Source organism: Crocodylus siamensis, chromosome 2 (genome assembly GCF_052110815.1).
Source record: "Crocodylus siamensis isolate JL-2025a chromosome 2, ASM5211081v1, whole genome shotgun sequence".
Lineage (NCBI taxonomy): Eukaryota > Metazoa > Chordata > Crocodylia > Crocodylidae > Crocodylus > Crocodylus siamensis.
Genome location: NC_143396.1, coordinates 127,668,664 through 127,694,626, shown reverse-complemented (window position 1 = coordinate 127,694,626; position 25,963 = coordinate 127,668,664). Strand labels below are relative to the sequence as shown.

Sequence of the window (25,963 nt, the reverse complement as noted above, 5' to 3'; positions counted from 1 at the left end):
AGTGAGTTGAAATTCAAAAAGGAATCCTACAAAAACTGGAAATCTGGTCAAACTCCTAGGTGAGCATATCTAAGTATTTCACAGGCCTCCAGAGAGAAAATCAGGAAGGCCAAGGCATGATTTGAGTTGCAACAGGCAAGGGATGAAAAATGCAACAAATATGTCAAGAGTAGGAAGAAGACCCAAGGAACTGTAGGCTTTTTTCCAAATGCAGAAGGCAATTTAATTATGGATGATGCAGAGAAGACTGAAGTATTTAATGCAATTTTTTACTTGAGTCTTCATAATTAAAGCCAGCTGCCAGACAATGAATACAGTTGCTGACAAAAGACAGGGGAGGAGACAAACAGCCCAGAGTAGTTGAAAAACAGGTTAGGACTTACAGATATTTTCAAGGTGGCAGAGCAGAATAGGACACACCATAAGGTACTGATGGAATCAGGTGAAGTCATTGACTGGTCAAGTTGTTGGCTTGTGAAGTTTGGGTGCCATCTGAATGACAGGAAAAGGGCAAATATTGTTGCTATCTTTGATGAAGGGAAGAAGGAGGATCTGGGGAATTACAGACCAGTCAGTCTAATCTCAATATCTGGAAAAACCATGAAACCAACCCTCAAGGAGTCTATTTAGAAACACGCAGAGAACAAAGTGATCAGGAACAGCCAGCTTGCATTCAGCAAGAGTAAGTTGTGCTTCACCACTTTTACTTCCTTCTATGATAAGGTGTTATGGACTGTGGGGAGAGCAGTGAATGACTTGACTTTAGCAAGGCTTTTGACAAGGCCTCCCATTACATTCTCATTAACAAGCCTTATGCCTCAATCAACCCATGAATGTTGGTAAGTCCCTCTGCAATTTAGGCAGACCCCTACTGAATACCCATGCCCTGCCTATGCTTGTGTGATTGTTGCAAGGTTCCACTGTGTGTAGGCTGCAGTGTTACATGGGCATGTTGTGTGTTGGGGACAGGAATTTGTATGCATCTACATAGAAAGGGCCAGTTAGGCAGCAAAACCCCAGGGCTAGGTTGACAGAGAACTACCACCTCACCAAGTGGCATAAGCCCTTCCCTGCCAAATGGCAGCTGACAGAAACTGTGCGTAGACAGTCCCTTGCTTCTGCCAGTATACAAAATTTCCTCCAATCAATGTCTGGCACTGATTGCTCAGAAGAGTAATGTGATCTCTGTTGGCTCAGTTCAGTGGACTAGGAGCTTACCTCCCCATTTGAATCCCTCTGTGTTTTGAAAACACTCAGTGCCTTCCAGCCCATCTCTGTGAGTGGACCAGCATGGCTTCAACCAGGGACAGGGTTCCTAGGTTCTGTGCTTCTGACTGGATCAGGAGGGAGAGGTTGGATCTCCTAAGCATGTGGAGAAAAGGTGCAGCCCAAGTCTAGCTTTGTGAAAACTGATGGAATCATGATGTCTGGGAGAAGATGTTGGAGGGCATGCAGGAAAAGGACTATGGACAGAAGGAGAAACAGCCAAGCCCAGGCAAAATGACTCTGGCAAGTATAAAATCAGGCAGCCCTGCAAAGCACAGCAGCCTGAAGCCTGCCCCGTGACATTGTTAGAAATGGAATATTGTTAGAAATGGAGTATCGTTAGAAATGCACAGCTTGCATCTTGCACCCGATAAGAAAGAAACACTGCCAAGGACTTTTTTCCTTTCCCAGCCTTGCCACAGCTTTTCTTATGCTAAATCGCAGACTCTCCCCCAGCTTCTCCCTAGCCTTTCTCATACAGATTACAGAAGCTGGAATTCAACTGACTGTGTCCTTGAAAGGGGGGGGTTTGAACTCTTGGTGACCTATAGTAGTCTCTGAGCATGCTTAATTAGCTGATGCATATTTACCTCTCCGCCCTGCATACTTAAGTAGTTAATTATACTATACATGCGATGTATGTAGTGATGTAACCACATGTATGCTTGTATGAAACGGAAGTGAGCTGTAAGAGTTCCTGTTTCTGCACACGTGCCCAGGAGGGAAAAGATAAATGCACCCTGCAAAATTCTTTGGTGGGTTCAGAGTAATCTGAGTTTTTGACTCTGCTCTGACCCTATTTGCAAATACACCTTTTGTGCCATCTAATGAGTGTGTCTGTGATTTTTGTGGCCTCCAGAGAAATGAACCGCTTTATGCATCCAACATGTCCCTTTGTGGAGGAGTTCCAGAGCACCTTGGCAGGGACCTCGTTGCTACCCTAGTCACGATTATGGGCCCCTTGATGGACAACTCACAGAACCTCCAAGATCCCTAGTGAGGAAGAAGCCAACCCCCTGGGGGAGGAGGGAAGGTATGGTGATCCCAAGCTTCAAAATGTCTTAGGCGGCCAGCTACAGTTTGACACCCAGGACAGCCAGAGCCATTGGACAGACAGGTACATTGACCACTAGGTACAAGCTGCAACTTCTCCATTGCTCCACACATATGGTTCTTCACCTGGCATTATCTCAGTCCCCTCTCCCCTGCAAGCTCCCACTCCTTATTTGAATTTCATGGCCTCCCTGACCCCAAAGGGAAAATCAGGGGGATATGATTTCAAGTGCTGCATTATTAGATATCAGCCTGACAGACAGATTAGAGTTCAGGTAAAGAGATGTGTGCTGGCTGGTCAGCGGGGCCTGCTCCCACTAGTCTGAGGTAGTGATACGATTATTTTTCCTTCTAAATAAGAGAATCTCCCCAGCAACTCCTTCCTGCCCAATGATCCTCACCATGCCCCTGCACAATATCTCATTGAGCAAGTGCTTGACTTCACCTCACTGGGGTGTGGTTCTTCAGCGAATCTTGACTTTCTTCCCAGTAATGACAACACACTTCTATACACAGCTCTTTTGTGAACGCCTCTTTATTTGTTCATCCTTTTTAGCTGCTGTTATGGAAAAAATCTAGACCTACATCTAAACACCAAAAGGAGCATGTATTACCTGGTTGTAGCATGTGCTAGCTGGCACAAGTAACAGCAGGAGAAATGCTGTGGCACTGGCACAGTAGCAACCAGAGTACAAACCTTGCAGTGATTCTGGCTGTAGCAGGTATTAAATCCTGCATTGCTGTGTTTCTGTTGCTGTCCTTACCCGTACTGACCAAATTAAGATAGCCCATGTTACAATTAGACCTTCATTTTACAGTGTAGACACACTGGGTGCGTCTATACAAGACACCTTACTGCATAGTAGATTAATCTATTGCACAGTGGGCATGTCTACATATTCATTCATGTGCTTTTGCTAATACGCATTAAATTTAGTACCTCCATTGTTAGGTACTAGAAAAAGGCTCCTTAGCCTAATCTGATTAACATTAGCGAAAGCACACAGTTTTTTGTCATGCTTTAATGTGCATCAAACTAAGCTGATGTGCATGTGCACACGGTCTTGAAGATGCACTCTGTGTCTAAGGTGTGTGGGCAGCCAATCAGGTGCCCTACTACAGGGGCTGGGGTAGGAGGTGTTCTGCGATCACCTCACGGACACGGTGCTCTATCCGGTGCCCTATCCGCTACTGCCAGCGGGGAGGATCAGGAGTGCCCACAGCCCACTAGCCACAAGCTAAGATTGTCCCCTGGGAGCTCCCTGCCAGGCTGAGCCTGCACCACTGGGAGCCCCCTGGCACCTGAGTAGCTGTATCAGGAATCTGCAAATCCCTCTATCTGTTGTAAGGAGGCAGAACAGAGCAGGAGCAGACCGGGATCTGCCTAATTCTATAGGCTAAGTACAAACAGTCAAAAAGCCCGAGGCTGAATTGGTTCAAAATCTTTGCTGATTTTTCTAAATTGCCGAGACTGAACTGATAAGCAAGTGAACTCATGTTCACTTTTCAAACAGGAAAGGCAGCCAGACCCCTGCAGTGGCCCTTACTAATAGCAGAGCACACCTCCCAGCTGCCAGCCACTGCAGAGAGCTGGAGCCCTCTGATTTCCCAAGCCATGCCCCCTCCTGGCTGGCTGAGCGAGAGGAGGGGGGGCACCCACCTGCCCTGTCTGGCACTGGATTCCCAGCCAGGAACAGCCTGGGGGGAGAAGGGAGCTAAAACTGGGGGCTTTACTCTGGGCGGCCTCCCCCAGCCAGCTGGGAGCGGGACTGGAATCTATCTACGCTTTCCTACCAGCTGAGGCCACGGGGGAGGAAAGTCTGGACCTGGGCTTGGCTCTGCCCCCAGAGCCAGGAGCCATACCCCCTCCTCAGCCTCAGGGCTGCCCTTCAGACCCTAAAGCCAGGCTGGAGCCCCCTTCCCATATCCCCTTCTCAACCTCTGGACCAGCTGAGAGGGGAGCATGGAGGGTGGAGCCAAGCCTTGCTGTAGGCTTCTGCCCCCTCTCCCCCACCCTGAGCTGGCCCAGAGCCTGAGGAGGGGACGTGGCAAAAGGACTTCAGCCCAGCTCCCAGCTCCCGGGTCAGAGCCAAACGCTGGTGCAGGGGAGACACCATGATCAATCAGGTGGTTTCCCAGGGTAATTGTCTCTGATATGTCCTCCATAGGAGGTCTATATTGAGCAGATTCTTTTTGGTATTGGGTGGTGGAACCGGAGCGTGCTCCATCCACTCCATGCATTGACTTGGTATTGCAGTGCTTCCAGGACCGGTGCAAAAAAACAGGAAAGAAAAAAAAAAAAGTCTCCCTGGAGTCTGAAAAGGGGGCATGCCTCCCAGCTCTGGACTCCTGGTTTGTACCCCCCCTCCCTTCCCCAGGCTGGCAGCTGTCTGGGGGTCTGATGCTTGGCCAGAGGGGTGAGGGTTTTTTCCCCCCACTTCCTCCTTAGCCACCCAGAGTGACATTGCTCTGGCTAGGGAGCAGAGGGGTGGGGCAGACCCTGCTTGTTGGAGCAGGCAGCCCATCCCAGGGCTGCAAAGCATTATGGGATGCTGGGGAACCATGAGTTAACTTGAACTGGGAGGGGATCTGGGATGCAAGTTCCATAAACTGATTTAAGCTAAGTCAGTGAAGTCTAATACTACATCCAACCAGGTTTATTGTAAACCAGTTTTGGTCATTTTGAAAGCGGTTTAAGTGCACTGACCTTCTGTTCTGTTACAGGTTTAAACCAGTTTCTGATCACTAAAACTGGTTTATGTGTAACTTCTGTCCCTAGCCATAAAAAGCAAATCTGCTCCCAACATGGTGAACGTGTAGGTGCCCTCCCAGGACTGTGCAGTCAGCCTAAATCACATCAATTATGTGTATAGATGCACCCACTCTGTAGCAGGAACTGTAAAGAAGGACCAAGTGGGTGATTGGCAGAATAAACAGTAGGGGTGAGGAGGGCAGCCACATGTGCCCCAGTGATTCATTATCACACCCAAACCTAGGTCCATGCCCACAGTGAGACTGGTTAGGATGCAGTTCAGCATTCAACAAGGGGTGAGGTAAAATTGGGTGTATTTGTATGGCAGCGAACTAGGCAGTGAGACTTTCTGCTACTCAGGACTTAATAAAAGGAACCCCAGACTCTTCCCAGAGTTGCAACATATTGCTGCCTGCCACTGGGACAGAGACATTTCCTGGGGGCTGACCTCTGGTTTTTCAAGGAAAGAGGAGGAAAAAGAAAAGTTGCTGTCACTGGAAGCCGCACAGAAATCTGGCTTGGATTCGCACCATGACACGGAGACTCCAGGTACATCAGACCTCTATTCGGAACCGCAGGGTGGTCCCAGCCATCTTCCTTTCATAGTCTGCATTGAATCTCTCATTCTGGGCCACAGTGAAGTGATTCTTCCAGTCACCAGCAATCCCTGAGATGAGAAAAAGACAATGAAGGAAAGAGCAGAGGCCCACATGAGCCAAAGGGGTCATTTGTCAGACCAAACTGCAATAAAGCAGAACCTCGCTGAGTGGGAAGGGGCTTCGTTCTGCCCTCGGTGACACTCTTCCATGAAGAGCCAACAGATTTATACATGTATAGCTGAGAGGGAAATTTATCTTTAGGGCCATTGAATGGACACATATTCCATATACCAGGGTAAGAACTCTAGTTCATTATATGGAGTACTAATTAGATACAGTACAGGCCCAGTTCAATGAGGTACTGATTACCACCCACTCTTACTAGTCACAGTAAGAGGGTGCAGGTCCCATTCCACCTGTTAAGGTGTCTAAGTGTCACTTATGTGGGCCTTCTGTATCCCAAGTCACTAAGCGTGATTCAACTGCAGCCTGCAGCTGCCCCAGCAGTACTAAGCTAGATAGCTGTGTTCTTTAGACCTCTACCTCCACCTGAGCTCTGCTGGAATGTCATTCCATTCATGGATACTCAGAAAGACCCTTAAGTCCCCAGTTCCTTAGACACAGAAAAACCAGACAGAACAACTGACAAACGCCAGTCCACGTAAGTGTAGCCAGTAGCCTATGGATATAGCCTTCTATCCTTGAAATAGGAACCTTGGCTTCTAGGCTCGTGTTAACCACTGGGAGGTTGTACTCATATTTCCCTCTTCCCAAGAAAGTGCTCTCAACTACTGGACTGTTCTGTTCTTTCTGATCTCCTACTGAAGCTTAACCACTGAGTGGAAAAGTATGCAAAAATTGTAGAACTAGAAAGAGAAAAAACATGGGATCCTTACTCTGTAGTGTGATGAGGAGACAGGTACTCCCCTTGGAGGTAGGGGGCCTCATTTCAGCTCTCTACTCTCAATACTATTGGTACACTTTATTCATTAACTATTTAATGGCGGGGGAGAAAGAAAGAGCTGCCTTTCAAGGCAATGTAGAAGGGAAACTGGGTGGGGAAACATCTTTTTATGACAACTAAAGAGAAAAATAATGTGTGGTTATGCTCACACCTATGCTTACCCTTGCGCATGAAAGCGGAGATGCTGTGGTCCATCAGGGAATCTGGGATCGTCCTATAATTGGTGGTGGGATTCTCCTTCATTATGTCAAATGACGTGTGATAGACAATCCTGTCCAGAACCTCCTCTGTCAGGTTTTTCCCCAGGAACTGCATCACCTTCCGAATTTCACGCTTTGGGTCCTAAAGAGAGACAGGCAAGTGCTTCATCCAGATGGGGTGTGGTGGGACCCTACTGCTCACCTACTCACACGATCAGTGACACCAAAGGAAAGGGAGCCTAAAACTTTTACAGGGTGTCAACAACCTGAAATGTTATATGAATTCTAAACCAGTTGTTCAGCCCTCCAAAAATATATCTGAGCAACCTCTCAACCCAACTTAGCCTTATACTAAGCAGAGAAAAGACATCCAGTGGATCATGAAAACCTTTCTTTATCGCCTTCTCTATCATTAGCATACTCCACAGACAGCCTTAATCTTGATATTTTCTAACTCTTTTTTGAGTACTTTGCCCCTCAACAATGTTTGCTATGGTAGTTTTCTGTTTCTGCTTGGTTTGTTTTGCAATGTTGGGAGAGAGAGACACTAATCCTGGTGCCTAACTCTATAATACTGTAACTTGCTAACTACTACAGTGGTGCAGAAGGGGAATTTAGGGGTCCAGTCCTCAGTTTGTATAAGGTAATGCAACTGCCTTGTCTATACCAAGAGAGGTGTGTTGATTTATGTCAGTTGAGAATCTGGCTTTTACTCTTCAACTCTGCTGTCTGTATGTCATATAAACTTTACTGGAACTTCACAACTTGACACTAATCAGGATTCCTTTTACTGGGGAGCTTTTGGTACAACTCTGCCAAATCTCTTCCCCAAATATCCATACCAAGATCAGGTTATCATGATATTTCCAACATTACCCATACTAAGTGGTTCAGAAAGGCATGAACTTTCACAGGCAACAACCTACTTTATCAACATATGAGAAAATAGATTGTCATCTACAAAAGTTCTTGACTCTCTGAACCAGTTAGTCTTTAAGTTGCCACTCCACTGTACCTTCTGTGGACTTCAGACTAACGTGTCTAACCACTTCTGTGTTTGGTTTCTACTGGAGTGGCAATACTGTCCACCTTTCTTTTCCTAGATTATTTCAGTAGTCCCAATTCCTCTCTCAGGTAAAAGCAGAAATTAGAGTGAAAATGAGGAACACAAAAACAACAGCTGTTTCACAACCCCATCAAGGGATATAATTGAAAATAAATGTTGTGGCACATCTCAACTATTTCCCTTTTCTTTAACCAAATATGTCCCAACTTCCCCCTCTTCCTAATTTGAAAAAAAGGACACCATTTTTTGTATGTTGAAAGATATTCCCCTAAAAAAGAAACTGTATCTTGGTACCCTATAAAGAACACGGTCCCGCAAGCCTGTTCTCTAACATGAGCATGAGGAATTGAGGAGCCAGGAAGGTCCAGTGTTTTGGGCACCAGCCTGAGACTAGGACACTTGAGCTTAGTTCCTTGTCCAGCTACAAGTTTCTTGGCCAACCTGATTCTCTCATTGCCTCAGTTTTCCGTATCTAAATGGTGTACTGCATTTTCTCAACCTGTTCATCAACAGGACACTGCCAGTCCTCATCCCCCTGCTTTACTAGTGGTAGCTTAGGGTCCTTTTGATGTCCTTGGGCAATACAGCTTGTGCAGCAGGACTCATTTTAGAATAAGTTAGACAAGGACTTGTATGGGACGGTGAATGGGGATGATCATGCTTTGAGCAGGGGACTGGACCAGATGACCTCCAGAAGTTCCTTCTAGCCCTACTTTTCTATGATTTGAATGGTTATCTATGTCACTATCACAGATCATGCACCCTTCAGGAGAAGCTTTGCCTCAGGACTCTCCAAGAAGAAGACTTATTCGGTCTCTCTTTCCAAAAGGACACCCTGAAGACAGCCCTGGTGTGGCTGCAAAAGTGCAAGTTTCTAGCTTTGAGACCCTGCCTTTTCCCTACCTGGCTTCCTCAGCAATCTGTAGCATGCTACCCTCCACCCCCAGCAAGCAGAGACCTCTTCAGATCTTTCTTTCTGGTCAGCTGCCAGGAGGGAGGAGGGGGAACAGAGTGCCAACATCCCCAATGGCACAGCGGGCTGCTCAGCTTCAGGCCTCTCTATTGTACAACTGCATTTCCTAGGACTCCACTCTGTCCTTTCTGGAACTGCTCTTTCTCTCCCCAGCTCTCTCAGAGGCTCACTCTTTCTTCTCAGGCACAGCCAGCCATACTCACAACAAAAATGTCATAAAGCTATAATATAAACCAGGAAACTAACCTCACCCAATTAAATAAAACATAATGTCAATGTGAACCGATCAGACCCAGATTCTTATCTTTCCCTGAGTGAAAAAGGCATCTAGCTATCCTGCTTAGGAAACTATTGACAGCAGGCATTAACAGCCAAGCATGCTCGCACTAGGCCACCCATGGTGTTCCCTACAAGAACGGTAGGCCACAGCTCAGCCTACTTAGGTTCTTTGGTCACAATCATGTTATAAGAATAAATATACTTGCAGTTGCATGGTAAGGGAGCCACATAAGTACTCAAGTTAAAGAACATGTGCCTACTCACACTTTCTTCCAAGATCACTTCCTTCCTCTCTCTGCGTGCTCTACAGAAGCCCATCATACTTGTTTCCTTAGACACTCTTCTGCATGGGGGAGAGTAAGCACGACTCTCACACTTTCATACGAGCCAAAGTGTTTAAATGTTGTTTGTGCGTCTCATGTATTGATAATGTACTTGAATATACCCACAGACAGGTTTTCCCAGGATGGCAGGCAGACTGCTCTTCAGAAGGGTCTTGTTGCCCACTCACCTCTTTCATATCCTCATAGAACACGTAGAGAATAGGGTGGTCCTGCCTTTTCTCCCACCAGCCTTTCACATGGTCATACCAGGAACCATAAGCAACTATATTTAGAGAAAGAGGTATGCAAATACCATCAGAGGCAGAGCATATTGGATAACAAGGGGCCACAGTCTGCACTGGTATAACTGTTGGAGTTCATGGTGTGCACATATATCTGAAACTAAATGGAAAACAGGTGTCTGCACACAAACCACCAGTTCTGCTCATTTGTACATTGGGCTAAGTGCTTTGTTTTTCTGGTTCCAGTGGATGCATCTACATGAGACGTTACTGCACAGTGGTTACTGCGCAGTTATTTAATACTTGTATTAGCAAGTACTAAACAAATATGCAGTAACTGGAGTTACTGCGGAGTAGCAACAGCAAACATCTTTTAAGTGACGCTACTGTGTAGTAGCCTAATAATCCTGCACAGTAGCATATTAGCACTGTCTGTGCTGTGATGTGCTACTGCGCAGTATTATTCAGGTACTGTGAAGTCATCATCTCGTGTAGATGCGCCGAGTGTCAGGTTAAAATCCTTATCTATTCTTCCATGACTGGAACAGAAACTGGATAGCAACTAAATACTGAATGGATACAATTTAGGGTCAGATCCCCAGCTGGTGTAAACTGGGTTAGCCTCTTTGAAGTTAATTGGCAAGGTCCCCACTTGCTGTATAGCATAACTTTTATAAAAGTCTCTGAGTTAAATCCTCAGCTGGTGTAGACTGGCATCCCTCCCTGGTAGTCAATAGGGCAGAATTCCAGGTAAGACAAATCAGGAAAGCTGCACTGAAATCAAATGGGTCAGATTCTCAGCTGGTATAAATCAACATAGCTCCAATCAAGTCAGATCAGATAAGGGCTGAATCTCGGCCCTTAGGTTATACTCAAGGAACATCTGAGCCAGTGGATCCCCTGATGTGCAGATTCTTATGTATGAGAATCCTGTTGTGAAGAGGAGCAGCGATTGGATGGAGACTACTAAATTACTAGTCTGAGAGGATGGCCTGAACTTCCAAAGACATACAGAATATATTTAAAGGACCCAGCATGAATATTCATATCAAGAGGGAGAAATTGTGTGTGAAGACTTTTTCCTATATATAGAATATATTATCTATATATAGTGAAAAGTCTTCACACACAATTTCTCCCTCTTGATATGAATATTCATGCTGGGTCCTTTAAATATATTTTGTACGTCTTTGGAAGTTAAAGGCATCCTCTCAGACTAGCAAGTTTATATCTATCTATCTATATAGATATAGATATCTATATCTATCAATCTATTTAGATAGATAGATATAGATATCTGTATCTATTTCTCTATCTAGAGATAGATAGATATACTGCTAATGCCCCAGGGGGACAAATTTGCAACAGACACTACACTCACCTCTGCCCGCCATGTATTTCTCAAAGTATTCCTCCCAAGTCCCCGGGTCTGGCTCCAATTTGTTCATCAGGTCAAAGTGGTAAAAGGAGACAGCTACATCCTTGGCATTCCGGGCGACATAGATCACCTGGGGCAGGGAGAGGAGAAGAATCAGTGTTGCCTCCATGACCTTCAGTAGCTCTGGAATTGGATTATCAAAGGAGTCCCTGGCACCTAGCTCCCATAGAGTCCATTCAAAATCCCAGTCCTACTGCCAGGGATGCCATCTGTGGCTCACGGCCGCAGTGAAAACTGTCAAGCATTTGAGTGCCCCGGACACCATAAACTGAGGGTAGAAGACCAGATTGTTAAGGAGTGGGCAGACAACTGGAAGCAGCTAATCCTGACTCATCATAGCATTTGATACTGTGTGAACTGAATGAAACGTCTGTAATTTGAAAGTGTGACAGCAGAGGGAGCAGCCTTCCCGACTGGATTTGGACTGCAAATCCCAGGAGTCCCCAAAGGGAACAGTTTTGCAGAATTCGGCTGACTACAGTAGATTGCAACCCCCAGAGACAATGGGGTCAGGAAGACAAAGGGAGAGGAAGCAGGAAACAGTGGCAGAGTGTGGGAAGCAGTGGCAGAGCACAGGATACAGCAGCAGATGGAAACACATGGCTGGAGATCCAGGAGTACTGGCAGAGGTGGAACTGCAGACTATAGCAGTGGGACCAGGGACATGGAAGCATGTGCAAATGGCAGTTGAGCGCTTTGGTGCCAGAGGCTGGTTTGGAGCACATCTGGAGGTCTGGGAGATTTTTTGAGTATATCTACCATGGTGGTGTTAGTGCTCACTACCTGTTACCTAGTTCCTAAATGTATGTACCTTAATGTTAATGTTTATTTACCTGTACCAGTTCCTGTCTCCTTAGCTGATTGGCTTGTGACCCTAACCTCTAGCATTTTTATATAAGAATGGGAACTTCTCTTTTTGGCTTCCTGTGCAAGTTCCTGGGGTTGCAGGGTTGGTACAATTCATAGGTGCAATTGTGTTCACAGGCTATTATGCAAAAAGCAAACTGCTGCAGGAGTGTATAGATTTTGTTGTGTGGGTATTGGATCTGAGGTGATAAGTACCCCAGAGGAGGGAAACACCCACCCCTCTCCCACCTAATGCCTTGATGTCAATATTCAATCCAGCATGCTTTAGTGTGGAACAAGAATGGGATGACTGGTTTGAAAAGCTTGAAATGGCAGCTAAGTTAAATGGGTGGGACAGGGCCACCAAACAAAAATTATTGAGCATTTTACTCATAGGGAGGGCCAGGGAGGTTTACCATGGGCTCTGCTGTGAAGCCAAGCGGGATTACCAGCACCTGGTAAGAGCCCTCAGGAATGCTTTGCAACCAGGCGCAGATCCTGTCTGAGACCTTGCCACTTTCCTTAATCATAAGAATATAGCAACAGAGTCAGCTTAAGAGTTTGGCATGGCCCTAAGATGATTAGCCATGTTGGGCTTCCCATAAGTCAGCCCAGAGGAGAAGGTACGCTGGCCTGTGACCATTTTGTTAGCAGTGCCTTCAGTGGGGAGGCACAGGCTCAACTTTGGCTGGGAAAGCACCAGCTTCTGGACAAGGCTATAAAGCTAGCCACTGAGATCGAACTGGTAAAAAAGCTGGGGGCTCTAGGTACCCAGGACACCAAAGCAAGCGTACATGTGTATGCCAAGAAGTCAGCAGTAACCCATTCCAAAACCAGAACCATTAGCCTTGCAAACAATGATGGAGACATTGAAGGAAATCCAGAGCAAACTGGACAAACTCAAGAAGAGTATGGAGACCCAGTCCCAAATCAGACGTGCCAGTAAATGCCCCCCCAGGACCACAGTGGCTGAGGTGTCATCAGGAGGCTGCTGGTGGATGCTGGCACTATGGCATCCGTGTTCGCTTCCAGAGGGAATGTCCAGAGAGAAGGTGGCATTCTGGACATGGAAACTAAGATGGGCAGTGGAGAGGGGCCTATCCACTGCTTGTAAATACAGAGACTCACCGGATGAGTTGGTAGTTATTGGTATCATGAGATTGGGATACTACCTAGAAGGGAAGCTAGGAGAGGATTCTTGCCAATTCCTTCTAGATTCAGCTGCCCAGGTATCCACTGTACATAGCCAGGTATGGGAGCAAACTACAGCAGAGACAGAGAGTCTTCAACCTTGCGAACTAGTGGTCAAAACAGGCAATGGAAAAGTGCTCCCTATTCTGAGAGACTGGAGTGCTGATGTTGACTTCCAAGGCCTGAAGCTGCCATGTAAATTCCTCATAGCAAAGGATGCCAATCAAGATGCCTTGTTAGGCACCAACTTCCTAAAAATATTTCATGTCACTATGAATTTTGCAGATTGATTTTGTTCCTTTCTGGGAAAGTGTTTCCTCCTGTACGCCACAGATGGCCAAACAGAAGTATGTGAAGTGATAGTGAAGAAGAATCTAACAATACTTCCTCTAAGTGAGATGATGATCACTGGCAAACTGAAGAGATGGTGTTGTGAAGAAGAGGAGACCTTATGTAAACCTAAGCTCAATGGGGGATCAGGATTCCTAATGGGAATGGCAATGGGTAAGAGCCACAACGGTGAAATCCCAGTGCATGTTGCCAACATATTGAGAAAGCCTCAAGTCACATATCAAGGCACTGCAATTGGGATGTTTGATACGGGGGTGGCAGGCAGACTCTGGGGCAGAGAAGTTGGCTGCTATAAAGGTACTGAGTACAGACAAGAACTATCATCTTGGAGAACCAGGTGATAACCTCCAGTGGGCTGCAGGAAAATTGGAAGACAAGTTCGAGTTGAGTCTCTGTGACCTGGAAACTGAGCAAATGAGGGCAGTGCAGGAAGTCCTACTGGAGTATGCAGATATACTCAACCTAGGAGACCATGATCTAGGGCAGGGGTTGTCAACTGGGGGTACTTGGTAAAGCCCTAGGGGGTACGCACAGGCAGGCGGGGATGGAGCACTGCCACCTCCCAGGAGCACAGCCAGGAGGAGCACCTCCCAGGAGCACCCCTCTGCAGGCCACACAGGCACTGCCCAGCCAGCCAGATGCACGGTGGGGAGCATGCAGCCACCACCCTGCACTGCCACTGCTCCATGTCCAGCCGCCAGGGGTAAAGTTATTTTAAAAGGTTGAAAACCCCTGATCTAGGGCGTACAGGCCTGGCAAAGCACTGGATCAACACTGACAGTGCCAGACCTGTCGAAGAGGGGCCTAGAAGAGCACCCATTCATCACCAGCAGGAGTTTGACCAACAGCTGCAAGAGATGAAAGAAAGAGGCATCAACCAGGCCCTCTGTCAGCCTGTGGGCTGCCCCTGTGGTGTTGGTGCAGAAGAAGTGTGTGTGTGGGGGGTGAGGGTCTGTGGGCATTGTCACAGACTGAATAACATTACTGTTAAGCATGCCTATCCCTTACTTTGGATTGATGACATGCTAGACCTCCTGGCCAATCCCTGATAATCGTTTTCTACCTTTGATCTGCACAGTGGGTACTGGCAAGTAAAAGTGTACCCAGAGCACAGAGCCAAGACCACTTTTTGCGCTAAGAAGAGACTTTTGGATCTACAGTGGATCTCTTGTCTGGTGTACTTGGATGATATCACTGTGATAGGCTGAACCTTTCAGGAGTGCCTGTGGAAAGTGAAAACAGTGCTTAAGAAGCTGAAGGAGGCCAGTCTAAGAAGCCTTTTTATCAGAAAGGCTGCCAAATGTCAGCTTTTCTGAAAGGAAGTGAACTTTTTGGGATATGTGATCTCCACAGAGGTGGTAGGCCAAATCCAGAGAAAGTGGAAGCTATTAAAACCTGGCCAGGACCTCAAAACATAAAAGAACTGTGCAGCTTTTTGGGTCTTGCCTATTATAGGAGATTTGTGGCACATTTCAGTACCATTGCAGACCCATTACATAAGCTCTCCAATATGACAAAGTTAATTTGGACTAAGGAATTTCAAGATGCTTTTCTAGAACTAAAACGGTGGTTGATGTCATCCCCTATCTTAGCATATCCTGACCCTCAGTTATCCTTCTCATCGGACAGTAATGCAATTGATGTTGGCATCAGAGCTATTTTGTCACAAGTTGAAGGAGGTCAGGAAAAGGTGATAGCATATACAAGCCAAACCCTAAACAAAGCTGGATGCCAATATGCAATTACAAGAAAGGAATTGCTCGCTGTGGTGACCTTTACCAAACATTTTCAACACTTCCTCCTAGCGAGATGAATCACATTAAGAACAGACCATGGTTCTCTCGGGTGGCTACACAATTTTCAATAACTTGAAGGACAACTGGCTAGGTGGTTGCAACAGGCTAGCCAAGTTCAACTATGGACAGCAGCATCAGAATACGGATCCCTTGTCTCATAGGTCTCCCACAGTGGAAGCTGAACTTAAAGTGGAGGTGGTGGGGGACAGCTACTATAAGAAGAAGAGACAGCCCAGAGTGAACCAACTCCAAGGACAAGGGAGGTGACAGGGTTGGCAGACTAGTGTGCAAAACGCTGGCAGGAAATGCTGATATTGAGAAACTGCTAAGGTAAAAAGGTGGAAGAAAATCAATAGCGAGGAGTTCCCTAAGAAAGGGCAGCAGCATCCATGCCTAAAGTGATATTAGATAATGCCTTAGTTTAGCATTAGACAAGGAGTACTGGTGCAAAAACTTCCAAAATCAGCCCAAGGACTCCAGTGTATTTGAATAGCGGTACCTGAACAGGAAAATACCAACAATTTTGCAAGTTCTGCATGATTTTAATACTGGTGGGGTCATTTAGACATGGAGAAAATCTTGCACAAGGTCCAGTCGCAGAATTTCTAGTTAGGCTAGAGAAAATCTCTCAGGGATTTGTGTAGGTCATGCAAAGTCTGCCTTGAAAAGGAATGAAGAGTAACCCCAGGGCCTCCATGGTCTCCATGCAAGCTGGATAGCCCCTGGAAAGGATAGCCATGGATATTCTGGCTCTCCTACCCATAACTCCACACGGAAACAAATATGTCTTAGTAGTAGCTGCCTGTTTTTCCAAGTGGGCAGAAGTGTACCCTCTCCTTGATCAGGAGGCTCAGACTGTGGCAAAGGTTTTTGTTGAGAGAGATTCGTGTGCTACTATGGTGTATCTCAATTCCTCCACACTGGCCAAGAGAAAAATTTTGAATCTCAACTCTTTCACCATGTGACCTTTTGGAAATCAGCAAAACCCACACAACACCATATCACCCCCAATCTGATGGGTTAGTGGAACAGTCCAACCATACTCTGATTGACATGCTGTCCTCCCTGATCAAAGGCAATCAGATGATGCGGGATGAGGTACTCCCTTATGTCATGAGGGCCTACTGGAAGAGTGTGCAGTCATCTATGGGGTATACAACATATATGGTGTTGTTTGGACAGGTGATCTGCCTCCCTGTTGATGTTATCTGTGAAATAAATATATTGGAGGAATTTAACAACCCATCTGAGTATAAAGGTTATAAAGGTGATGGGATACCTAAGTTCAGTTAGCCAAGCTATTAAGAAACAACAGGCTGCAGCCACACACAGACAAAAAGAGTACTATGACCTTAGGGCAAGGGTGGGAATAATATGGCCTGCAGGCTGGATCCAGCCCACCAACTGATTGTATCCAGCTTGCAGGTGGAGTAGCCATGAACTCGTGGGATCCATGCAGCAGGCAACTACGGCTGCTGCATGATGTCTGGTGGGCAGGGCTGTTTCTGTCATGCTGGATGAGTAGGCAGGACTGCTTCTGCCCAGGGCTAATGCAGTGGTGTCAGCTGTGGACCCAGGCAGATGCCCCAATCCCCACCAGGAACCTGCCATCCTCTCCACAGCTGATGCCAGCACCCACCCAGGGCTGTTTCTAGCACATCAGGCAGGTGCTGGCATAAGCTGCAGAGACAGCCAGCAGGTTCTGGGTCAGGGTGAGGATCAGGGCATGCTGCAGCTCTGGGAGAAGTAGGGATCAGGGTGTGCTGCAGCTCTGAGCAGGATGGGGATCAAGGCAACCTGCAGCTGTAGGTGGGGTGGGGATTGGGACATACTGCAATTCTGGGTGGTGATCAGGTGATCTGGGGATCAGGGAGAGAGAGAGAGGGAAAATGGAGTCCAGCTAAAATAATTGCCCACCCCTGGCTTAAGGAGTTTTGATGAGTTGTTGTGGGCCGTGAGGCAGAGGGGTGGAGGGTGCTGTCCTGGTGTGGTGGAGCCAGGGGGGCAATGCTGACCCAGCCCGCAACAGCTCACCAAACCTGCCTAAGTGACACTCCAGCCCAAATAATTGCCTACCCCTGCCTTAGGGTAAGGTTTATGAACTGAGGGAATTGGTGTGGGTACAGACCAGGCCAGGAGTGGGGACAGTGTCAAAAATTTGGTGAAAGGTTCAAGGCTCTTACACTGTCATCAGGAAGTTTTCTGAGATGTTATATGAGCTAGCAAGCAGGCCCAGCAGACAGACATCAGTAGTATCCTATAATCAGATGAAACCCTATGTGTGCTCAGAAAGCAGAGAACCTGGCCACAGAGGGAGTTGGGGAGGTCTGCTCGCCAACAGCCAAGATGATTCCAGGGCCTTCATAACCGAACGTTCACCAATGCAGGCCCAATAGGGTGCTGCCAGAGGCTACTTCTAGATCCAGAAATGTAGGGTTGGGTCCATGGCCTGATGAAAATGAAAATGGCAAGGACAAACCAGTACAGGGGGCAAGAGCAGGACTGTGTACACTGGAGGGTACATAAAACCAGAGCTAGTGGGGGCCCCAGTCCTGAATTCCTAGGTAGACCACAGAGAAAGGAAAGACCTCCCACGTGGCTTAGTGACTACATGGTGTAAGCATGACAGCAGGACCAGAGAGTGCTCTGGAGATGTAGGAGGGTTTAAGGCTCCTTGAGTGTATGTACCACAGTGTTAGTGCTGGCTGTTACCTAGTTTTTAAGTGTATGTACCTTAATGTTAATATTTATTTCACTGTACCTGTTCTGTCCTCCTAAGCCCACTGGCTTGTGACCCTAACCCCTAGCATTTTCTATATAAAGTGGGAATTTCCCCTTATAGCTTCCTGTATCAGTTCCTGGGGTTGTAGGATTTGGTATGACAGCTTTTCCACTGCCTTCTGTGCTTTCAGGCAGGTCATTTTTTCTCTCTGCTTCCCCTTCTGAAACCTGGGCAGAGCAGTAACACACATGGTGGCCCTTGTAACCCATTGTGCATGCCCCTTGGAGGTGGGAAGAAGAACAAGCCATTGCTCAGGTTTGGTTGGGAAACTCCACTGAAGGCAAAGGCATGGTGCAGGGAACCACAGTGGTCCCCCATCATGCTGTTCTTGAGAAGGCAGGATCACTGCATCTGGTTACCTTGCAGCCATTCTCCCAGAAGGACTTGGGTAGGAGGTGGACTGGCAAGTGGGTCTTCACTTTGCGAGGAGATGGCATCTTGGCCAGTTGTTCTGTGCCTGTGAAGCAGATTTCCAAAGAGAACTCCTGATGAGAGGCAAAGGACTAAAGATAATATTCTTTAGGGTATCCCAGCAGCCTAAATACCTAAGACCTATGAAGAAAGTCCATCTTTCCTCTCCTAAGCTGCAGGCCATCTGTACCAAATATGTGAAGCTTTGTGTGTAGTCACAGAAGAGTAGTGTCCAGCTTACCTGCTGGCCTCTTTCCAGAGTGAGCAAATTCCAGCATGGGCACTCTGTTGGTGATTACAGCCTGCCTGCATTTTTCATGATCACCATCATTCAGGATCGTGTCCACAATTTCACTCATCCATGTGGTGCCTGGAAGCAAAGAGCAAGTGGAAAACCTCAGACAAATATCAGGCTTACCTACCCAAGAACGCTCAAGGAAGACCCGAGCCCACAGATTTCCCAGCAAGCCAACAGAAATCACCCTGCTTCACATCTTTGCTGTGATCTTGTGTATCTGTCGCTCTCTCTCATACTAGCTTGAGGCTGGACAGAGATGGAATCTCTTTAATTTGCTACAACACATGACCTTTTGCCATTATTCACAAATAAAGTTACTGCAGGCAAGGTTTCACCCTGAGACCACACCCTGTCCCAGCAATTGCAGGCAGCCTTTCCTAAAGTCAGACAATGGCTGGCTTGTTTTCCTTTTTGAGCTTGCAAAACACAGAAGAAAGCACAGTTCCTGCCCTTCGGGGTTTACTACGAGTATGTATATTCCCTGGTAACATGCAGTACATCAGTCTCTGTTGACCGCTAGGCCCACCCTGTAAAAGACTTCTGATACTGCCCATCCTCTCAGGCAGGCCCCAGTTTAATGCCTTTTAACTCTTGCTGTCTTCCCTCTGAGAGCCATGGCATACCACAATGCTACTGCAGCAAGGATTGTTGTCTTCTCTGTCAAGAGCTGGACCTCTTTTGTCTCATGCAGAGCATTGCAAGATACTTTGTTTTGAAAGCTGGGCCAGTATTTTGAATGAATTGACAACCATCCGACCTACCAATGGCCAAAGGGGAAAAGTCTTGATTTCCAATTCCTTCTTGTCAGAACAGACCTGGGATTGCAGTTCAAACGCCGGCTCTGCTGCCCCTACTCACACTGGGAAATGTTTCCCTCTGTGAACCTTCCCTGTTGGGAAAGCTCTACATTGCATAAGTAACAGTGAGAGTAGCCATTCTTAAATATGCAAAAAGGCAAGCGAGGTGCCTTTGTCTGCCAGTAAAATGATAAATGAACTGCCTGAGTTAGGCAAGACTTCATCCTTTCCTAACTCCAGAGATCTTCTGCCAAACTGTTGGGCCTCTTGTGTGTACTTCCCATTTCTGATTTTTTTTTTTTTTGTTTGTAATCCCTGGTCTCTGAGGCCCTACATTGCCAGTCCTCCAGGTCCCAGCTGTGTCTCTGCTTAATCATGGTGGACCAACACAAATGAGCATGATAAGAGCTGAGCTGAGCATGAGGCTTTGCCAAAGGCCTGCCTTCACAAACCAGAAGGTGCTATAATGGCCTTCAGACCTGACTCTCCACCACAGCCAGATGCAGATGATATAGAGGCCCCCATGATGGCCCAATAAAGTCCTGAACCTGGTTTTATGCTTGGTGTGAGGGAAATGCCCATTACTCTCCCTTGGTGGGAAGTGCTTGAGATATTCATGTTTGAGAAGCTATAGGCGGCAGAGCAATTAGTTAAGAAAGGGATGTAGCCCAATCCAGATGGGTACAGGCTCCAAGAGAAAGGGGTGGGTTCCAGGGGTTGACTGGTGGGGAGGGCGCTACGTCACATTGGAGAGGAGTTCTTATGCATTAACACTAGCAGCAGCCGTGAATCAAAGGAGCTGGTTTTCTGTGTGGTGGGAAACTGATGGGCCTCAAAAGCAGATCCGTCAACAATTCCAGAACCCAGTTTCACACAGTGCTTTTCCCCCTAATTGTTAAGACCACGATAACTCACCAGACCTGGGGTATGTGGCTATCACAATGTCTTCTGGCCTGCTCTGGAAATTGTCGATCCTTTCCCAGTTGAAGGAAAATGCACATACCATTGGGATGCCATGGACTATTGGACAGTCCTGTCGAATGTACTTTTCTTCATCTGACATCCTACAGGGGGAAAGAGTTTAACAGAATATAAACAGAAAGAGGAAGAGCAGGGAGAGCCACTGGCTGAGAAAACGGTTCACCTAGCCAGTGTTTCCAAACACGGAGGGAAGCACAGTAGGTCTCTTTAATTGTGGTCAGTGGCCCATCCCTGTTGTCACTGGTTAAGTGCGTATGTCCTTGACTGGGCCTCCATATAAAGCAGAGGCAGCAGTGACAGTTTTATACTGTACCGTATTTTATAACTCCAGTTAACAGACCACAGTGCCTTACGAAAGAGATCATAGTTCAGCTTTCTTACCCTCTTTCCTCTTTGATACAGTGTAGCAACTGTTAGTACAGGCTTTTACAAGCCTCCCTCAGCAAAAGCTAACAGCCTTTTTCAGGCAATACAGTCTTGGCACTTGCTCCTTATTGCCAGATAATTGCTTGTAAAGGTTGGAGAGAGGGGCTTGTGAACCAATGATTGTAAGGGGCAGGGCCCATTAAATGTTCTTCTCGGGTAGGGGTCAAGTGTAAATGATCAAAGGCATACACAATAGATACTGAGAGGATGGAGGGCCATGTGATACAGACATAAGGCTGGGATCCAGGAGACCTAGATTCTGTTTTCCATGGTGCCTTGGACATGTTTGACCTTGGACAAGTCACTATGGGTAGAAACCTTTTTTACTTTATGCACCCATGGCACTTACCCAGCCACATAAGTGTCATTTTTTACATTTATGCACAGTTTACACACTGTGCAAAATGACCCTCATACACTTTAGCCTGATAACCCAGGAAGCAGGGGGCGAGGTTCCAGGTCCCTCTTACCCAAAGAGGGCTTGAACTTCCATGAGTCTGATTTTCTAGCACAAAGCTGTAACCAGCAGGTCACAGGTTCAACCTAACCCACTACCTGCTCCAGCCCTCTCTTTGAAACCGAGCACTGAATGTTACACATAATATTCCCTGGATAAAATGGAGCGAGAGGGGTCTGCATTATTGGGTTTCCTTTTTTATCCTTGAGCATCAGCCATCAGCTTACAAACTAGTCAGAGGGGACCAGCAGGCACTGGGGAAGTCCCTGTTCCCCCAAGCACTACCAGGAGCAACTAGAAATAACAGTCACCAGCTGGCAGAGGGTAAATTCAGATTAGATACCAGGAAGCGCTACTTCACGGTCAGGGCGGCTACGATCTGGAGCCAACTTCCAAGAGAAGTGGTGCTGGCTCCTACCCTGGGGGTCTTTGAGAGGAGGCTAGATGTACACCTTGCTGGGGTCATTTGACCCCAGTACTCTTTCCTGCCATGGCAGGGGATCGGACTAGATGATCTACTCAGATCTCTTCCGACCCTAGAAACTATGAAACTGTCTCACTAAGCCACACAACTTACTGCTTATTTGTGTCTTGCTGGCTTTACATAACTTCCTGTCTGAGCTGCCCAAGTGGGTGGCTTCAAAAGGAGCATTAGCTAAGGCTTAGCCTGTAGCCTAGTGGTTGGAGCAGTGTCCTGGCTTGTCAGAGACATGCAAACTCAAACCCTCCTTGATTGAATGGGTGTTGTAGGACCTGTATCTCCTGGATGTGGGCCCTGGTGACTCAGTGTGGGATGTGGGACTAGACTATGGGAGAGCTCAGTGGTCTTGGGCCTTTGCCAGGTACAGTTCATGACTTACACTTGCCCAGGATATGTGCATATACCTGCCATGCTAGAGCACAGCCTTATCTGCACGCTCAGTTACCATATGGAAGCTTATTCATCCACATGGCACGTACACAGACTGTGCATAAGCACCAAACATAGCCATTATGTGACTGGGCAACTATCATTTGAGTGCCTAAAATGAGAAGATTCTGCCCCAAAACTCTGTGTCTCAGTTCCCTTCTCAATAAAAAAGTATAATCACACTCCTTTTTTGCCTGCTGAGATTGTGATCTCTTTGGGGCTCTATGTAACTGCAGATTGTAATTTATTTGTAAAGAACTCAGCTCACTGGGGCCTTGAATTTGGTTAAGGTCACAGAGGAAAAATAACACTAATAGTTACTATAAGCATCCTCCTTAAAATATGCTTTTCTTTTGTTTTGCACAGTCTGCTTCTTGGCACTTTCGTCAAGTGCAAATGAAAGAAAATACCTTTTCTAGGCTCACTACTCCCATACAACTGGGCACACTCTGTATCTTCAACCCAAGAGCAGAATCACTTCAGCCAGTGGAGTGCAGTCTTTCACCCTAGATATGCACAGCTTGGAATGACTTATTTCTGCAGACTCCAAGGAAGAAGGAGGACTTCATCAAGGGGTGGAGGACCAGGAAGGACTCCAGTGAGGTGTGGTACCAAGATGTACACCCAAGGTAGGACAACACTGAGTGCTTTTGAATATCTCACTCCCTGAGTTTTGTGAACTCTAGAGTTAAAAACTGCATTACATAATGCATAAAGGAGAATAACCAAATAGCCAATATAACTCAGTTACCTGCACCCAGTCAGTGACCATTGGTCTATTTACCAACACCCAGCAGTAATCAGAAATAAAATGCCTCACCCAGCTGACGATGAACTGTGCAGCAAGGCTGTCACCAACATGAGCAGAATGAACATGCAGCCAATGGCATTACAAACTTTAAGCAGTAGAGAAAGCTTACTAGTTAAAATTAACAACAGTAAACATTGTTCCTGAACATTTGTATGTATGTTTAGAGGGGTCAGGTCCTACTCAGCCTCAAATCAGCTGCCCGTGAAACAAACCCTCTTGAGTCATCAGCTGTGTATCTTCCTATCTGCTTACTATAAATCCTGTGAATCCCCACAGGAAGGAAGATGAAAGTGGAAAATGTAATTTGGTCTATGCAGCCTTTATTTTCCTTTTAGAAGAGGAAATAAGAAATAGTTCAGCTTCTCCTCAAAAATGATCACAGTACAGAAGTTGTTGAGCAAACAGCATGTAGAGAAAGCCAACAAAAAGGAAAGAGAGGCTAGAAATCAGTAAGGTATCTGCAATTTCAAGTTTTGGGTTCACATATAAATTGTCATAGAATTTGTATAATCCTTGCCCCTTTCCAAAGACCTCAGCTTGGAGTCTTCACCCCTGACACTTCTATACACTCAAAATAAATCAAGATCTGAAGCAAAGTCTCTGACATTACAATCCCATCTTATGACACATGGTATCTCCTTCCCCTGTACATCCACCTCCCCTTCCCCACTCTTTAGAGGGGGGAACTCTGCAGCCTGTGCATTGCAGGCTTTCTACAACAAAATATTTAATATAAAAAATGCCTGGTGAAAGCAGCAATGCAGAGTCAAATCCTCCCCTTTACCTTTCTCCTGTGGCACTGCTCTCTTGGGAAGAAAGAAGTGTTCTGTGCAAACTAGCATGATTTCCACAGGACATAGAGGGCGGTTGCCTACAGACAGCAATATCATTAGAAACTCTCTGGAGTCCAGCCAAGGAAACTAAAGTCCCCCGCCTTATGTAAGCTGTGTGTTCAAAAGGGAGGAGCCTGGGAGTGGAGCAAAGCTGGGCTGAAACCTGGCATGGGACAAATTCAGTTTGCTGAAGTTCTTCAGAGTGAGATCAGCTGGGAAGAGACAAGAGACAGATTCACTTGTGTTTCCAAGGCTGGTCCACGTCAGGGACTAAGGAGTGAATGTATTCTCTCTGGGAATCTAGTGGTGCTACTGCCAGCCAGGATACAAAGCCAGCTGGCATGTCACCTCTCCCAGACACCTTTGGGGATCCCTGGCAGTGATGAATACAGTAAGAGGCAGAGGTAGAGTTGCAGCTTGTAGATGAGGGTGTCTGCATCTGCGCCTCATTAGCCTAACTAGGGGCAGGCAAGTGGGGCTGTCAACCTAGAGAGGGTGCAAGAAAAGTAGCCATGATTGCTGCCCAGGGCACAAAGTTTCCTGGTCATGCCTCTGGTACATCTCCACATACTTCTGACATGCACATCCATGACAAATGAAGGATCTTTTGGAGGCAAAGACATAGCAGCTATCCCTGGCCCTTAGTTCTGTGTTTTCCTTCTAGTGAACCCAAAGCATCAGCTGGTGTGTGCTTTGCTTTGGGCATAGCAGGAATTCCTGAAACCTGTGGTGTGAAATATGCCAGTTCATCCCCAGCTTTTTTCCTAGATCTAGAAGATAAATGTGGTTGGATACAGTTTACAAGGCTTCAGAATAAGACCTTAAAATCTGAGGCTACACTTCTAAGTGCAGGTTGCTACTGCTTGCAAAACAAGAACAGTGCAAACAACAATATTGGCCACAAGGTAATTCTGATGGGGGTCTTACAGTGCTCTGTGACATTACCACAAGTTTTCTGATAGTTGATGTTTTTATTAAAGTGATGGTGCTGGGGTGGGTGGGTCATATTATTCATCTCAGCATTCATTAGAAAATAAACTGTCTGGCTGTCATGGTTGGAAAGGAAAATTTGAAATTGTGAGCCTAGAGAAGGCTCAAAACTGGAAGGCAAACCAGAACACTGCATCTTTTCTTTAGCCTCATGATGGAATACTTAAACGTGGCAATATCAGACCTACATTACCTGGAGCTACATATGTTTTAGGTTTACCTGGAAAGTAAACCCAATGCAAAACTCAGCTAACCACTATGCCTCTCCATGAATAAAGGATTAAACCCATGGCTGATCATATCTGGCTGCCTCTGTTACCATTAAGGAGATGACTTTGACTCTACTTCTGTCAGTGGCTCAAGATAAGCTTATTCGAGCACTGTCTCTGTCACTGCTAGAGCTAGTAGAAATGTCTGAGTTGGGAAATGTCTTCTCAGCCTGGAAGATAAGGCCTGCTGGAATGGCATTCCTCTACTAGACTCCTTGCCAAGATGTGAATAGTCCAAATATGCTCACCCTTTGGGCATCCTCCACAGCTCATCCCCTCCCCACGCAACCCCCAGCGTCGGTACTTAGGTACTTAATAAAACTAAAGGATGGCTTTCATGATTATTGCAGTTGCTACTTCATTGTTCCTGTAGCAATAGCAGTTATGTTAGATATGCTCCCTAACTAAGGAGACTGAGGAAGTTAATTGAAAGATGGTCCCTCAGTTAACTAGTTAGCTAAGAGAGATAGGGTATGCAGAAGTTTGCTTAGTGCTCCACTGTTAGTTTGTTGTTTGATTCTTCTCATTCATGTGTGCCTGTGTTTGTTAACCCAATGATCACAACAGGTTTCTCAATCACTTGATTGAGGGGGTTGTTCACTTCTGTACACATATATTTTAAAAGTTATTCAAGATGCCCAGAGCCACAGATTGATGCT

The 25,963-nt window shown here is 46.4% G+C and overlaps 1 protein-coding gene and 1 pseudogene across 2 annotated transcripts; one reads left to right on the top strand and one right to left on the bottom strand.

The window, feature by feature from the left end:
• Positions 1 to 2,838: 2,838 nt before the first annotated feature.
• LOC149870762 (sulfotransferase 1B1-like) lies at positions 2,839 to 25,941 on the bottom strand. 2 transcript variants are annotated; one of them, XM_090036806.1, is made up of 8 exons: positions 23,997 to 25,941; positions 20,543 to 20,691; positions 18,774 to 18,902; positions 18,481 to 18,578; positions 11,099 to 11,225; positions 9,664 to 9,758; positions 6,796 to 6,976; positions 2,839 to 5,738 (listed from the first exon to the last, which is right to left on the bottom strand). In XM_090036806.1, exons 1-8 carry the CDS (start codon positions 24,068 to 24,070, stop codon positions 5,626 to 5,628), a joined length of 966 nt encoding a protein of 321 aa, XP_089892932.1. In that variant the 5' UTR covers positions 24,071 to 25,941; the 3' UTR covers positions 2,839 to 5,625. The 2 variants fall into 2 exon arrangements, with proteins under 2 accessions (XP_089892932.1, XP_089892933.1); XM_090036807.1 differs by lacking the exons at positions 20,543 to 20,691; positions 23,997 to 25,941 and having other exon boundaries at positions 18,481 to 18,606; positions 18,774 to 18,859.
• LOC149870763 (U2 spliceosomal RNA) lies at positions 4,430 to 4,601 on the top strand (annotated as a pseudogene).
• Positions 25,942 to 25,963: the final 22 nt, after the last annotated feature.

Coding starts and splice junctions, on each gene's coding strand:
- LOC149870762 (XM_090036806.1), bottom strand. CDS start 24,070: ATGTCCTGTGGAAATCATGCTAGTTTGCACAGAACACTTCTTTCTTCC. Junction 18,903..20,542: donor AGCCACATACCCCAGGTCTG/GTGAGTTATCGT, acceptor CTTTGCTTCCAG/GCACCACATGGATGAGTGAA. Junction 18,579..18,773: donor CTCTGGAAAGAGGCCAGCAG/GTAAGCTGGACA, acceptor TCTGCTTCACAG/GCACAGAACAACTGGCCAAG.